The sequence below is a fragment of the Mustela lutreola genome, chromosome 18 (genome assembly GCF_030435805.1).
Source record: "Mustela lutreola isolate mMusLut2 chromosome 18, mMusLut2.pri, whole genome shotgun sequence".
Classification (NCBI taxonomy): Eukaryota; Metazoa; Chordata; class Mammalia; order Carnivora; family Mustelidae; genus Mustela; species Mustela lutreola.
The window spans coordinates 35646556-35662428 of record NC_081307.1 but is presented as its reverse complement, the minus strand read 5'-3'; the positions used below and the strand labels follow the sequence as shown (position 1 = coordinate 35662428).

At 40.4% G+C, this 15873-nt stretch overlaps 1 protein-coding gene across 1 annotated transcript; it reads left to right on the top strand.

Moving 5' to 3' along the window:
• Nucleotides 1–1473: 1473 nt before the first annotated feature.
• LOC131820390 (beta-defensin 130B-like) lies at nucleotides 1474–14697 on the top strand. The gene is made up of 3 exons (XM_059155964.1): nucleotides 1474–1532; nucleotides 10401–10555; nucleotides 14516–14697. Exons 1-3 carry the CDS (start codon nucleotides 1474–1476, stop codon nucleotides 14695–14697), a joined length of 396 nt encoding a protein of 131 aa, XP_059011947.1.
• The last annotated feature ends 1176 nt before the right edge of the window (nucleotides 14698–15873 follow it).

The following is a 15873-nucleotide window of genomic DNA, read 5'->3' as shown; positions in this document are numbered from 1 at the left end:
ACAGATTATCCACACAGAGAATCAACATGGAAATACTGGATTTGAACAATGCTACAGACCACATGGATCTCACAGACATACACAGAACATTTTATCTGACAACAGCAGGATGCACACACTCTCAGGTACACATAGAACATTTACTGACATACCATATGTTAGCCCATAAAAAAGTAAGTATGAGTAATTTCAAGAAGTCTGAAAATGTGCCAAGAATCATCTCTGACCACAATGGTATACAACTCAAAATGAGTAGCAGGAGTAAAACTGATGAATACAGAAAAACTAAACAACACTCTCCTGAATAGTCTCATCGAGGAAGAAATTAAAGAGGAGATTAGAAATTATTTTGAGAGAAAGAAAATGAAGACACAACAAAAGAAAACTTCTGGAATGTGGCAAAAGCAGTTCTAAGAAGGAAGTTCGTAGCAATAAACATCTATATTAAGACACAAGGAAGAACTGAAATAAACAATCTAACTTCATACCTCAAAGAATTAAAAAAAGAAGAACAAACTGAGCCCAAAGTTAGCAGAAGGAAGGACATAATAAAGATTAGGGCATAAATAAATAGAGAACAGGAAAAATAGAAAAGATAACCCAAACTGAGAGCTGCTTCTTTGAAAAGATAAAATTGACAAAGCTTTAACTAGACTAAACAAGGGGAAAAGAGAGAGAACCTTTCAGCAAGATTATAAATGAGAGGAGACATTGCAATTGGAAACAAAGAAATAAAGAGGATCGTAAGAGACTACTATGACAACTCTAAAAACTGGATGACTTAGAAGAAATGGATAAATTCTTAGAAACATGCAACCTGCCAAGACTAACTTAGGAAGAAATAGAAAAATCTCAACAAACCAATTACTTGTAAGGACACCGAATAGTAAACAAATGAAGAAAACCCATAACCAGATGCTTTCACCGGTGGACTTTTACAAATATTTAAAGAAGAATTAATGACAATCCTTCTGAACTCTTCCAAAAAATCAAAGAGGAAGGAACTGTCCCGAACTCATTTGATAAGGTCAGCATTACCCTGATACCAAAGCCGGAAAATAACCTTACAATAAAAGAAGTCAATAGGCCAATGTCCCTGATGAAGATAGCTACAAAAATTTTCAATAAAATACTAGCAAATTGAATTCAGCAATACATTAAAAAGATCATTCACCATGGTCACATGGGAATTTTCTCTGGGATGCAAGCATGATTCATGACATGCAAATTAACAGATATGACATATCAAATTAGTAGAATGAAAGATAAAAATCATATGCTCATCTCAACAGTCGCAGAAAGAGCATTTGTCAAAATTTTATATCCGTTCATGAAAAAAAAAATCCCTTAACAAATTAGGTATAGACAGAAAGTACCTCAACATAATAAAGGCTATATGTGACAAAACCACAGACAACATCATCCTGATGAAAGGTTGTAAGCTTTCCCCCTAAGATCAGGAACAAGACGAGGATGCCCACTTTCTCCATTAATATTCAACACACACTAGAAGCCCTATCCAGAGCAATCAGGTAAGAAAAAACAAAAGGCAATCAGAATTGGAAAGGAACGAGTAAAATTATTTCTATTTGCAGATAACATAATTTTATATACAGAAAATCCTGAGGACTCTACCAAAAAACTGTCAGATCTAGTTAGCAAATTCAGTAAAACTGTACAAAATCATTTAAAAAATCAGTAGTAGAAGGATCGGGGGTGTCTGAGTGTCGCAGAGCTTGCGGGTATTGGAACGGGAAAGCCGGCTGCAGAGACAGAGCCGACAGTGAGCTCGCAGCTCGTGTTACCTTGAACCGGGCAGGCTCGGTGAGCTCGGAGCGCGGCCGGAGGTCAGGCAGACGGGAGTAACTGGGCGCTGTTCTCTGAGGACGCACTGAGGAGTACGGCCCTGGGCTCTCGGCTCCTCCGGCCCGGAGACCAGGAGGCCGCCATTTGTATTCCCCACCTCCGGAACTCTACGGAAAGCGCTCAGGGAACAAAAGGTCCTGAAAGCAAACCCAAGCGGATTACTCACCCCGGCCCCTGGTAAGGGCGGTGTAATTCCGCCTGGGGCAGACACTTGAGAATCACTACAACAGGCCCCTCCCCCAGAAGATCAACAAGAAATCCAGCCGAGACCTAGTTCACCTACCAAGGAGTGCGGTTTCAATACCAAGGAGAGCAGCAGAATTCCAGAGGAGGAGAAAGCCAAACACGGAACTCATGGGTTTTTCCCTGTGATTTTTTTTTAGTCTTGCAGTTAATTTGATTTTTTTCTTTTTCATTTTTTTTTTTCTCGCCTTCAGGTAAAATCTTTTTTTTTAACTGTTACCTTTTTCTTTTTTAACGATTTTTTACTAGTTTATCTAATATATATATTTTTTCTTTTTTATATTTTTCTTAGATGTTTTCTTTTTTTATTTCTTTTCTTTTCTTTTTTTTTTCTTTCTTCCTTTTTGAACCTCTTTTTATCCCCTTTCTCCCCCCTCACGATTTTGGATCTCTTCTAATTTGGTTAAAGCATATATTCCTGGGGTTGTTGCCACCCTTTTAGTATTTTACTTGCCCCTTCATATACACTTATCTGGACAAAATGACAAGACGGAAAAATTCAACACAAAAAAAAAGAACAAGAGGCAGTACCAAAGGCTAGGGACCTAATCAATACAGACATTGGTAATATGTCAGATCTAGAGTTCAGAATGACAATTCTCAAGGTTCTAGCCGGGCTCGAAAAAGGCATGGAAGATATTAGAGAAACCCTCTCGAGAGATATAAAAGCCCTTTCTGGAGAAATAAAAGAACTAAAATCTAACCAAGTTGAAACCAAAAAAGCTATTAATGAGGTGCAATCAAAAATGGAGGCTCTCACTGCTAGGATAAATGAGGCAGAAGAAAGAATTAGTGATATAGAAGACCAAATGACAGAGAATAAAGAAGCTGAGCAAAAGAGGGACAAACAGCTACTGGACCACGAGGGGAGAATTCGAGAGATAAGTGACACCATAAGACGAAACAACATTAGAATAATTGGGATTCAAGAAGAAGAAGAAAGAGAGAGGGGAGCAGAAGGTATACTGGAGAGAATTATTGGGGAGATTTCCCCAATATGGCAAAGGGAACGAGCATCAAAATTCAGGAGGTTCAGAGAACGCCCCTCAAAATCAATAAGAATAGGCCCACACCCCGTCACCTAATAGTAAAATTTACAAGTCTCAGTGACAAAGAGAAAATCCTGAAAGCAGCCTGGGAAAAGAAGTCTGTAACATACAATGGTAAGAATATTAGATTGGCAGCTGACTTATCCACAGAGACCTGGCAGGCCAGAAAGAGCTGGCATGATATTTTCAGAGCACTAAATGAGAAAAACATGCAGCCAAGAATACTATATTGAGCTAGGCTATCATTGAAAATAGAAGGAGAGATTAAAAGCTTCCAGGACAAACAAAAACTGAAAGAATTTGCAAATACCAAACCAGCTCTACAGGAAATATTGAAAGGGGTCCTCTAAGCAAAGAGAGAGCCTACAAGTGGTAGATCAGAAAGGAACAGAGACCATATAAAGTAACAGTCACCTTACAGGCAATACAATGGCACTAAATTCATATCTCTCAATAGTTACTCTGAATGTTAATGGGCTAAATGCCCCTGTCAAAAGACACAGGGTATCAGAATGGATAAAAAAACAAAACCCATCTATATGTTGCCTCCAAGAAACTCATTTTAAGCCCGAAGACACCTCCAGATTTAAAGTGAGGGGGTGGAAAAGAATTTACCATGCTAATGGACATCAGAAGAAAGCAGGAGTGGCAATTCTTATATCAGATCAATTAGATTTTAAGCCAAAGACTATAATAAGAGATGAGGAAGGACACTATATCATACTCAAAGGGTCTGTCCAACAAGAAGATTTAACAATTTTAAATATCTATGCCCCCAACATGGGAGCAGCCAACTATATAAACCAATTAATAACAAAATCAAAGAAACACATCAACAATAATACAATAATAGTAGGGGACTTTAACACTCCCCTCACTGAAATGAACAGATCACCCAAGCAAAAGATCAGCAAGGAAATAAAGGCCTTAAACGACACACTGGACCAGATGGACAACACAGATATATTCAGAACATTTCATCCCAAAGCAACAGAATACACATTCTTCTCTAGTGCACATGGAACATTCTCCAGAATAGATCACATCCTCGGTCCTAAATCAGGACTCAACCGGTATCAAAAGATTGGGATCATTCCCTGCATATTTTCAGACCACAATGCTCTAAAGCTAGAACTCAACCACAAAAGGAAGTTTGAAAAGAACCCAAATACATGGAGACTAAACAGCATCCTTCTAAAGAATGAATGGGTCAACCGGGAAATAAAAGAAGAATTGAAAAAAATCATGGAAACAAATGATAATGAAAATACAACGGTTCAAAATCTGTGGGACACAACAAAGGCAGTCCTGAGAGGGAAATATATAGCGGTACAAGCCTTTCTCAAGAAACAAGAAAGGTCTTAGGTACACAACCTAACCCTACACCTAAAGGAGCTGGAGAAAGAACAAGAAAGAAACCCTAAGCCCAGCAGGAGAAGAGAAATCATAAAGATCAGAGCAGAAATCAATGAAATAGAAACCAAAAAAACAATAGAGCAAATCAACGAAACTAGGAGCTGGTTCTTTGAAAGAATTAATAAAATTGATAAACCCCTGGCCCGACTTATCAAAAAGAAAAGAGAAAGGACCCAAATAAATAAAATCATGAATGAAAGAGGAGAGATCACAACTAACACCAAAGAAATACAAACTATTATAAAAACATACTATGAGCAACTCTACGCCAATAAATTTGACAATCTGGAAGAAATGGATGCATTCCTAGAAACATATAAACTACCACAACTGAACCAGGAAGAAATAGAAAGCCTGAACAGACCCATAACCAGTAAGGAGATTGAAACAGTCATTAAAAATCTCCAAACAAACAAAAGCCCAGGGCCAGACGGCTTCCCGGGGGAATTCTACCAAACATTTAAAGAAGAACTAATTCCTATTCTCCTGAAACTGTTCCAAAAAATAGAAATGGAAGGAAAACTTCCAAACTCATTTTATGAGGCCAGCATCACCTTGATCCCAAAACCAGACAAGGATCCCACCAAAAAAGAGAGCTATAGACCAATATCCTTGATGAACACAGATGCGAAAATACTCAACAAAATACTAGCCAATAGGATTCAACAGTACATTAAAAAGATTATTCACCACGACCAAGTGGGATTTATTCCAGGGCTGCAAGGTTGGTTCAACATCCGCAAATCAGTCAATGTGATACAACACATAATAAAAGAAAGAACAAGAACCATATGATACTCTCAATAGATGCTGAAAAAGCATTTGACAAAGTACAGCATCCCTTCCTGATCAAAACTCTTCAAAGTGTAGGGATAGAGGGCACATACCTCAATATCATCAAAGCCATCTATGAAAAACCCACCGCAAATATCATTCTCAATGGAGAAAAACTGAAAGCTTTTCCGCTAAGGTCAGGAACACGGCAGGGATGTCCATTATCACCACTGCTATTCAACATAGTACTAGAGGTCCTAGCCTCAGCAATCAGACAACAAAAGGAAATTAAAGGCATCCAAATCGGCAAAGGAGAAGTCAAATTATCACTCTTTGCAGATGATATGATACTATATGTGGAAAACCCAAAAGACTCCACTCCAAAACTGCTCGAACTTGTACAGGAATTCAGTAAAGTGTCAGGATATAAAATCAATGCACAGAAATCAGTTGCATTTCTCTACACCAACAGCAAGACAGAAGAAAGAGAAATTAAGGAGTCAATCCCATTTACAATTGCATCCAAAACCATAAGATACCTAGGAATAAACCTAACCAAAGAGACACAGAATCTATACTCAGAAAACTATAAAGTACTCATGAAAGAAATTGAGGAAGACACAAAGAAATGGAAAAATGTTCCATGCTCCTCGATTGGAAGAATAAATATTGTGAAAATGTCTATGCTACCTAAAGCAATCTACACATTTAATGCAATTCCTATCAAAGTACCATCCATATTTTTCAAAGAAATGGAACAAATAATTCTAAAATTTATATGGAACCAGAAAAGACCTCGAATAGCCAAAGGGATATTGAAAAAGAAAGCCAAAGTTGGTGGCATCACAATTCCGGACTTCAAGCTCTATTACAAAGCTGTCATCATCCATCATCAAGACAGCATGGTACTGGCACAAAAACAGACACATAGATCAATGGAACAGAATAGAGAGCCCAGAAATAGACCCTCAACTCTATGGTCAACTAATCTTCGACAAAGCAGGAAAGAATGTCCAGTGGAAAAAAGACAGCCTCTTCAATAAATGGTGCTGGGAAAATTGGACAGCCACATGCAGAAAAATGAAATTGGACCATTTCCTTACACCACACATAAAAATAGACTCAAAATGGATGAAGGACCTCAATGTGCGAAAGGAATCCATCAAAATCCTTGAGGAGAACACAGGCAGCAACCTCTTCGACCTCTGCCGCAGCAACATCTTCCTAGGAACAACGCCAAAGGCAAGAGAAGCAAGGGAAAAAATGAACTATTGGGATTTCATCAAGATCAAAAGCTTTTGCACAGCGAAGGAAACAGTTAACAAAATCAAAAGACAACTGACAGAATGGGAGAAGATATTTGCAAACGACATATCAGATAAAGGACTAGTGTCCAGAATCTATAAAGAACTTAGCAAACTCAGCACCCAAAGAACAAATAATCCAATCAAGAAATGGGCAGAGGACATGAACAGACATTTCTGCAAAGAAGACATCCAGATGGCCAACAGACACATGAAAAAGTGCTCCATATCACTCGGCATCAGGGAAATACAAATCAAAACCACAATGTGATATCACCTCACACCAGTCAGAATGGCTAAAATCAACAAGTCAGGAAATGACAGATGCTGGCGAGGATGCGGAGAAAGGGGAACCCTCCTACACTGTTGGTGGGAATGCAAGCTGGTGCAGCCACTCTGGAAAACAGCATGGAGGTTCCTCAAAATGTTGAAAATAGAACTGTCCTATGACCCAGCAATTGCACTATTGGGTATTTACCCTAAAGATACAAATGTAGTGATCCAAAGGGGCACATGCACCCGAATGTTTATAGCAGCAATGTCTACAATAGCCAAACTATGGAAAGAACCTAGATGTCCATCAACAGATGAATGGATCAAGAAGATGTGGTATATATACACAATGGAATACTATGCAGCCATCAAAAGAAATGAAATCTTGCCATTTGCGACAACATGGATGGAACTAGAGCGTATCATGCTTAGCGAAATAAGTCAAGCAGAGAAAGACAACTATCATATGATCTCCCTGATATGATGAAGTGGTGATGCAACATGGGGGCTTAAGTGGGTAGGAGAAGAATCAATGAAACAAGATGGGATTGGGAGGGAGACAAACCATAAGTGACTCTTAATCTCACAAAACAAACTGAGGGTTGCTGGGGGGAGGGGTTTTGGGAGAAGGGGGTGGGATTATGGACATTGGAGAGGGTATGTGCTTTGGTGAGTGCTGTGAAGTGTGTAAACCTGGTGATTCACAGACCTGTACCCCTGGGGATAAAAATATATGTTTATAAAAAATAAAAAATTTAAAAAGAAAAAAAAAGAAAAAAAGAAAAAAAATCAGTAGTATTTCCACGCACCACCAACAAAAATCTGAAAAAGAAAATGATTCTATTTATAATAGCATCAAAACCAAAAAAATAATAAAGTACTTTTCGCAGAAAAACAGACACATAGACCAATGGAAAAGAATAGAGAGTTCAGAAATAAACTCCTGGAAATACAGTCAACCAGTACATGAGAAGGAAGCCAAGAATATTCAACTGGGAAATGACAGTCTCTTCAACAAATGGTATGGGGAAAATTGGACAGCCGCATGGAGAACAATGAAATTGAACTCCTATCCTACAGCACTCAAAAATTAACTTAGGATGGACTGGACTTAAAAAAAATAAGACTAGTTACTGTAAAATTTCTAAAAGAAAACACAAGGGAAAAGCTCCTTGACATTTGCCTTGGCAGTGCCTTTTTTGGATATGACACAAAAACAAGCAGCAAAAGCAAAAATCAACAAGCAAGGCCACATTAAACTACAGAGCTCTGCATAGCAAAAGAAATAATCAAGAAAATGAATAGGCAACTTATGGAATGGGAGAAAATATTTGCAAACCATATATCAGATAAGGGATTAATATGCATATGCATATAAATATATAAAGAACTCACTCAACTCAAAAAAAAATAAGCAATCGAATTGAAATGAAAAAATGAGCAGAGAAAGTGAACAGACATTTTTCCAAAGAAGACATATAAATGGCCAGCAACTACCTGAAAAGTTCCGAGCATCATTAATCATCAGGAAATGCAAATCAAAACCACAATGAGAGATTATTTGTGACACCTGTGACAATGTCTGTCATCAAAAAGACAAGAGATAACTAGTGTTGGGAAGATATGGGGGAAAGGGAACCCCTGTGCACTGCTAGCAGGATGCAAAATTGTTTAGCCACTATGGAGAGAGAGTGGAGTTGCTCAGAAGATTAAGAACAGAAAGACCATATGATCCAGCAGTCCCACTTCTGGGAATCTATCCAAAGGAAATTAAAAATAGGAATTTGAAGAGATATATGCACTCCCATATTTATGGCAGTATTATTCACAGAAGCAACCTAAGTATCCATCAATGGTAAACACATAAAGAAAATGTGGTATATAAATATACAATGAACTATTATTCAGTCATGAGAAAAAATTAAATCCTACCATTTGCAATAACATGGATAGACTTTGAAGGCATTGTGCCAAGTGAGCTAAGTCAGAGAAAGGCAAATACTATATGATATCACTTACATGTGCAATCTAAAATAGTTGAACCAAAACAAAACACCCAACAACAGACTAAATGGTGGATACCAGGGACTGGAGGCTGGGGAAATTGAGGAGATGTTATTTAAGGGTACAAACTCACATCTAGCAAGTATGTTCTGGAGATCTAATGCAGAGCATAGTGGTTACAGTCAGTAACAATGTATTTTGAACTTTGAAGTTATAAAGAGACTCGATCTTAACTGTTTTCACCACAATCATAACTGTATGACCTGTGAAATAATAACTGTGTGACCTGACAGGCATGTTAACTAACGCTATCGTGGTAATCACACTGCCACACATAACAGCATCAAATCACTCACTGTACATCTTCAACCTCGGCATGTTATAGGTCAGTTATTAAAAAGAAATTAAATAATTACATATTAATAACAAACATGAAAATGATCAAAAGTAGCCAAAATAGAAGACATAAAATTATATAAAATATCCCCCCAAAAGCTGGTATCACATATGAAAGTTTATAAATGAAAAAATAATTTAGACAAATGTATCATTAAGCCATTGATCAGTAGGTAAATTAGCTTTAGAAGATCTGGTTTTAGGTGAACTGATTCTTGGCCAAAGGCATGTTCTTAACTTTTCAATACACTGATTCGATATGGAGGGGCAAGGTGAGAGGTTGGGAAGTGTCCTGAGGCTGTGTGCATACGATCTTTGGACAATAAAGTACTGAAGAAACAGAGTGCTCTTGATCTTTGATCTTTTAACTCTCCTGATCTCACCATCCTTGTCATGTGGGACAGTTAAAGAAAGGATTAGTAATAGATGAGAAAATGTTACTTTTCAGTGTGACCTAAGCCTATTTACCTTCCAGGTACTATTAAGAACATCATACCTGTGGGTCATCTGGGTGCCTCAGTGGGTTAAGCCTCTGCCTTCGGCTCGGGTCATGATCTCAAGGTCCTGGGATCGAGCCCCGCATCGGGCTCTCTGCTCGGCAGGAAGCCTTCTCTCTCTGCCTGCCTCTCTGCCTACTTGTGATCTCTCTGTCAAATAAGTACATAAAGTCTTAAAAAAAAAATAAATGAAAAAAAATGTCATATGTCGTACACATATGACACTAGTCTCTTTTTTCAGGAATAACTTGAAAATGCAACTTCTTCTTCTATTTTTAAAATAATCCTTGGGCAATTGTCTTAACCTTATTGTGGAAAAGAGTATATTATGGAAGAGTTCCCTTGCAAGTCAGAGTACGTTGGGTAATAAAGACTTTACCTCACCTGACCGTACTTCTTGGCCTCCTTCAAAAGATGACTGGCCAAGGGCACTGGCCTCTGGGGAATTTGAGATCCCATGGGAAAAGTAAAGGGTTAACCATCTAGTTTCCTGTAATTAGGTTAATTTGTCACCAAATTTAGAGACTCCAGGGTTTGGAAATTCCAATGAAGGTTGTTTTATTTTCTTACTTGTTAAGCTTCACTGACCAAAGGAACCTCAGTTCCCTAGAAGTAAACAAAAGGGCCTGCGTTCCACTATCCCCAATCACTCACCTTTGTACTGGGCATTCCACCCTGGGACTCCATTCCCTTCTTTCTGTGCTCTTCCTCTTTATGACTATAATCCCGAAAGGTAAGATGGTGGATAATTGTAGTTTTCTTAGGAGAGAGTGAACAACTGTGGGTTTCTTAGGAGGTCTACTGGGATGCTCAATGATACTGTGCCCATTTTAACTCAGACCCTAATGCTCAGCCTTAGGGAATCAGAAGTCCATCGTGATCCTCTCCCTTAGAACTGATGAGGCCGAAACTGCAAAACCAAAGATTTCCATCAACAGAAAATGAGATCCAAGAGCTCAATGCTTAGAAAGTGAGGCTCAAATAAAGATAGAGGTAGAGAAGCTGTGACATATGACTTAAGGCTTAGCAAACAAATCCTCTCAATCTCCAAAAAGGAACATGCAAATGGCAGCTCTTGGTTCAAGCTTGGCTAGTGAACAGAAGTGATGTAGACTCTGTTGGTGAGGAGTATTTGTGAAGGGCAGAAGTCAGGTCCTTAAGACTGAGCTCCACAAGAAAGGACTGCATTAAGTCCACAAGAGAGGACTGCTCCCTTAAGCAACAGGGAGCAGGGGAATTTGGAAAAAGCATAAACAGTGGGATAAAGCATCAGTGGCAAAAGTTTAAGCATCGGAAAAAATATGAAGAAAGCATTTTAAGAATATGAATTATATATATTTTTAGGACCCATGATTCAGAACTTTGAATATAACAATGTAGACTCAAAGGAAAAGGGGAATGTGGTCATCTTCAGGCTGCTTCAACCAGATCCTCATGAGAACTGATAATTCCTCTCCCTACTGTTAATGACGGGATGTTCACATCTCTCGAAATAATGTCTGTGGTCACTGAACACAGATAAGGTCTGGATAACTCTCTTGCTTTGTTGGTTCATCTCAAAGATTCTTTTAAATATAATCAATGATACTCACTTGTTTGATCTTTGCCAAATCTGTGGATATCTTGGGATCTACCTGACATATAGTTGTCTCCAACTGAAGGAGTTTACATAATTCTCATTTGATTCTCAGTTCTGTCACAAGAAGACACAGTTGCAGGGAGACACACTTGTAGTGACATCTAATGTAAAATCATACAATCATCATGCCTTAAAATTGGAAGGTGATTTAATGGCTAAATCTTTAATTTTACAGATAAGAGAATCCAGGTCTACATAAAGAATATGATTTTGCTGAGGTCACACAGGTGTGGCAACAAGGCAGCTAGAACCATCTTTAATCTGGGTCAGTTTTGGTTCCATCAATGTACGGGTGTAGATATGCCCATAAAATGGTAATCCTGATTTCTCTCAGAGTTTTTACCTCAAAATCTCCTAACTAAATACTGAGGAATCTAAGCAGATTCCTATGTTTCCTCTTTTGGAAGATACAATGTCTATGAAACATCTTATTTCACTAACCTTCAAATTCTTTCCTTCACTGTTTGAGGCAACCATGTCAAATGGGCTAAATGTTCTGCCATTCTTTTTGGACTATTAATCCAATCTTTAGATTCTTCTGATCTGTGTTCCTTAAAATCAGATAAACTGCTATCCATTCTGAAAGCACCTGCCACAAGAGAATTATGGCTGCAGAGTTAATGAGAGAATAGGTTTTGCTCATGCTACCCCTCCACCGTCTGAGCTAAAGTCAACCTGACATAAATCACTGTCTGCTCCCCCAAGTCATAGCCCACGTTACCAGCTGGGTCTTTTTTTAAAAAAGTTAACAAGGAATAGATCTCCTTGAAGTAGATTTTAGCCAAACCCACTGATCTAGTGGGAAAATGGACACAGCAATGGTTGTCGTAGTAAGAGAAGAACATTGAGAAAAAGGCTGTCCTAAAGCAAAGGCCAGAAACGATTTCCGGTAAAAATAGGAAACCTAGGAACCTAGGAAACCTGGGCCTGACACTTAGAGAAGTTAATACAATAATGACAAGACTTGATACTAACAAATATAATAGTGCATCCAAAGTAATATAGTGGGGGATACTAGACAGTCTAAAACAGACTGAAGCCAAGAGGTTTCCGAAGAAACAGGAGAGAGAATGTGTGTAGGGTCAGAGTACCTTACTGCGTTCAATGGCCACAAAGACTGACTGAGCTCTCCTGCTGTTCTCACACTGGGTCTTTCGCAAACACCTGGAATACGGTGGGAAACAAAGGAAAGACAGACACTGGTCAAATGATTACACAATTAATATATAATTATAAAGTTTAATAAGCACAATGGACAGGAATAGAGTACTACGAGTACCCCTAACACGTAGTCATTGTCTTGTTGGCAATGTCAGAGACTTTCTTGAGGCATGCCTTTTGAGACCCAAACAGAAAGATAAGCGTTAGTTGATGGATCCCTTTCGAGAAGCAGTCAACACTGCCGGCAAAGAAAGATGCCGGTGCGGCTGCTGTCGGAGAAGAGAGCACAGGAACCGCAAGAAGGCTGCCAGGCGAGTTGGGCACAAACTAGCACCAGTTCGTACTAGAAAATGTGCCAGGGACTTCGTGGAATTATGCCAAGGTAGAAGCTGTAACCAAAGCTAAGTCTGTGGGGGCGGGGCGGGCATTTTAAGAACAAGGAGGGCAAGACATTCAGACTTGATATATGAGTATGTAAAGTCTATATATAAATTTCTAGTAATAGAAATTACTAGTACCTAAATCACACAGGGACTCTTGATTTATGCACACAAACTAGGCTTATCTATGGATTCCTGACAGGCTGCAAACTTGACAGGTGCCTTAACACATCTGGCTTCTGTTTCATCATTTCAACTGTCCTGTCCTCAGAGTCTCTCTTGCTGGTTCCACTGCAGAAGGGGTTTGAAATTTACAGAAGCTTCCTTCTTTTCTAACCTTGGGAGAATCATCTTTTGAGGCAAACACATGGAATTAAGCCTGAGAAACCACTAGCAACTGTGTGGAAATAGAGAAAATGCATAAAGAACAAATGTTAAGAATTAAGAATTAAAAATTCCCAACTTTTCCATCTTATAATTCTGGTGATCTAATATACCCCATAAATAAATAAATAAATAAATAACCTGTTCCGAGGCACAAAGGGGCTCAAACGAGGAGTTAAGACATACAAGTCAGGCAGCGAAGAAGCCAGGCCTGGTATGTTACGGGAAGCAAGACAGCAGGAGACGCAGGCGGGCTAACAGGAGGTTAGGGGACTAACCCTTATTAATGGACGTGAAGAGAGCGTGTCTCTTATGTGACATCCGCCGGGATCCACAGGGAAAGGAGGAAGCCTCGTTATGCCTGAAACGTAGTCGCAGGACCCCAAGACTAAAGGGAGCCACCCCCTCGGGGTGCACTCAGCTCCCATGCTTCTCAGTGGCCAAATCAATTAGGAAAACAGCTACATTTAAGGAAAAAATGCTTTTCAGCTTTTGAGAGAAATTCTTTCCTGTATCGACAGGTAAGTGGCATTGGACAACACAGAAAGTGTGTTGTTTGCCTGGTCCTGTGATGGAGACTTAGCTAAGGTGGACGCTATAGGAACGGGAAAGGCTCTGTAAGAGGTGCCAGACACGTTCCCTGGGACAGAGATGCCGTCAGCATGGATGGGCGATCGGCACAGACAAGGCTATGGAAGGACGGATCCTTCCTTCCAAATAGTGCCTCTCAGTGAAGGTATCAGCATTTGGGGCAGGACAGGTCACGAAGTAGGAAATCTGGGAACCTCGTGCTTTACCCCCTAAATACCAAAGATGCCCCCCCCAGTTCTGGTGGCCACAAGAAATCGAACCAACATTTCACAAAATGCAAATGCCCCGGATGAGGACAACTCTCTCCAAGCTTCTCGAAATCAGCCTGCCCCCTCCAAGATGTCCTGCACTCTTAGCCCTCCTCCCCACAAAAGGTGCCCCTTTTGCTGAAACGCCCGATCTTTTCATACAGGAAACACCATCCCTTCTATCCCAAGGCCATCCTTCCATACATTTACTGCTCTGGGTGCGTGACTGATAATCTGACGGTCACTTAAACTGCTGGTGATTTAATGATGCCAACTCTCTTTCCGTGCAGCAAGGCCTGGTGTTATTTCCGGGCAGAAACAGTGTGTCCTTTTGAAAGGGGTGTCCAAGGACGGAGGCTGCGCCACCACAGACAGTGCCACTGCTGAATGCAATGATGAGAAAAAGTGTTGTACGAAGTGGTGGGTGCTCCTTCCCTACCCAACCCTGGCTCCCAGAGCAAAATATCCTTAGTGGGAACAAGCTGGAAGCCCTCTGAACTCCAGAACACCTGGATACAGTTTGCAGAGCCCTTTTTAACCCGCCTTGAGTGTCTCCCTTGGGAAATAAATGTCCCGAATCCCCACATACTTGTCCCCAGGGAGTTTCTTCCTGATGCGCATACAAGCCTCGTAAGAGCTACAAGACACAACTACACGACAGAGGAATCTCGGACCGCCAGGGTACTTAGAGAACATTTCTGGAAAATGACAAAGACAGAAACTTTAAATGGGTAAAAACTGAAGGATATGGCAGCAGTAAGTTGTGTCTGACCACCTCAAGGGGATCATCAACCTCCCACACCACCGGACTCTGGACAAACACGAGAGACGTCCCGCAGCGACGGGGATGAAGGTCTCCCAGCCACGCGGTCTGCAGGCCCCGTCCCCGGGGACAAGGCATACGCAGGCCCGAGGCTGGCCACCCCTCCTCGGCAGGCAGCCCCGCGGGAGGGGGATGGGAGAGCCGTGCCCGGCAAGGAGGCTGTCTGCGCAGGGGAGCTGCATGGCTGAGGAGCCGAGAACCCAGCATGCCCAGTGAGTCCTTTCCGGATTCACCATCAGATAATCCCACCTGCTGGCTGGAACAATTCCCACCATCATCATTACAATTCTGGATTCATTTCTACTTTATGGCTAAGCAAATTCAAGGGCAAGAGGTCAGGAATGTTACACAACACGAGCTCCACAAAGATGGAAACAATGATCCCACAAACAAAATTCAAGGCTTTTGTTTTTTTTTCTTTTCTTTTCTTTTTGAAGATTTTATCTGTTTTGTTTATTTGAAGAGAGAGTGAGCGGGAGCGAGAGGGAGAGAGACTCTGAGGCAGACTCGGTGCTGAGCCCAATCCATCCCACCGTGAGAGCACGACCTGAGCTCAAACGGAGACGGGAAGCTTAACTGACTGAGCCACCCGGGCAACCCAAGGCTGTTCATTTCTTGACCAGATAAATGTCTTGCGCACAAAAGCTGCCCTCCTGCCCATCTGCATGGCCCAGAACCACACCACAGTCTTCTGACGCCCTGTGTTGATGAGGACAGGGTCTGGAATCAGTCATGTTTAAGTTAAGACTGTAGTTCCCTTGCTTACCAGTCACTTGACTCTGAACCCTTTAACCTTCCTTTGCCTTAAAATTCTTCTTCAAGAAA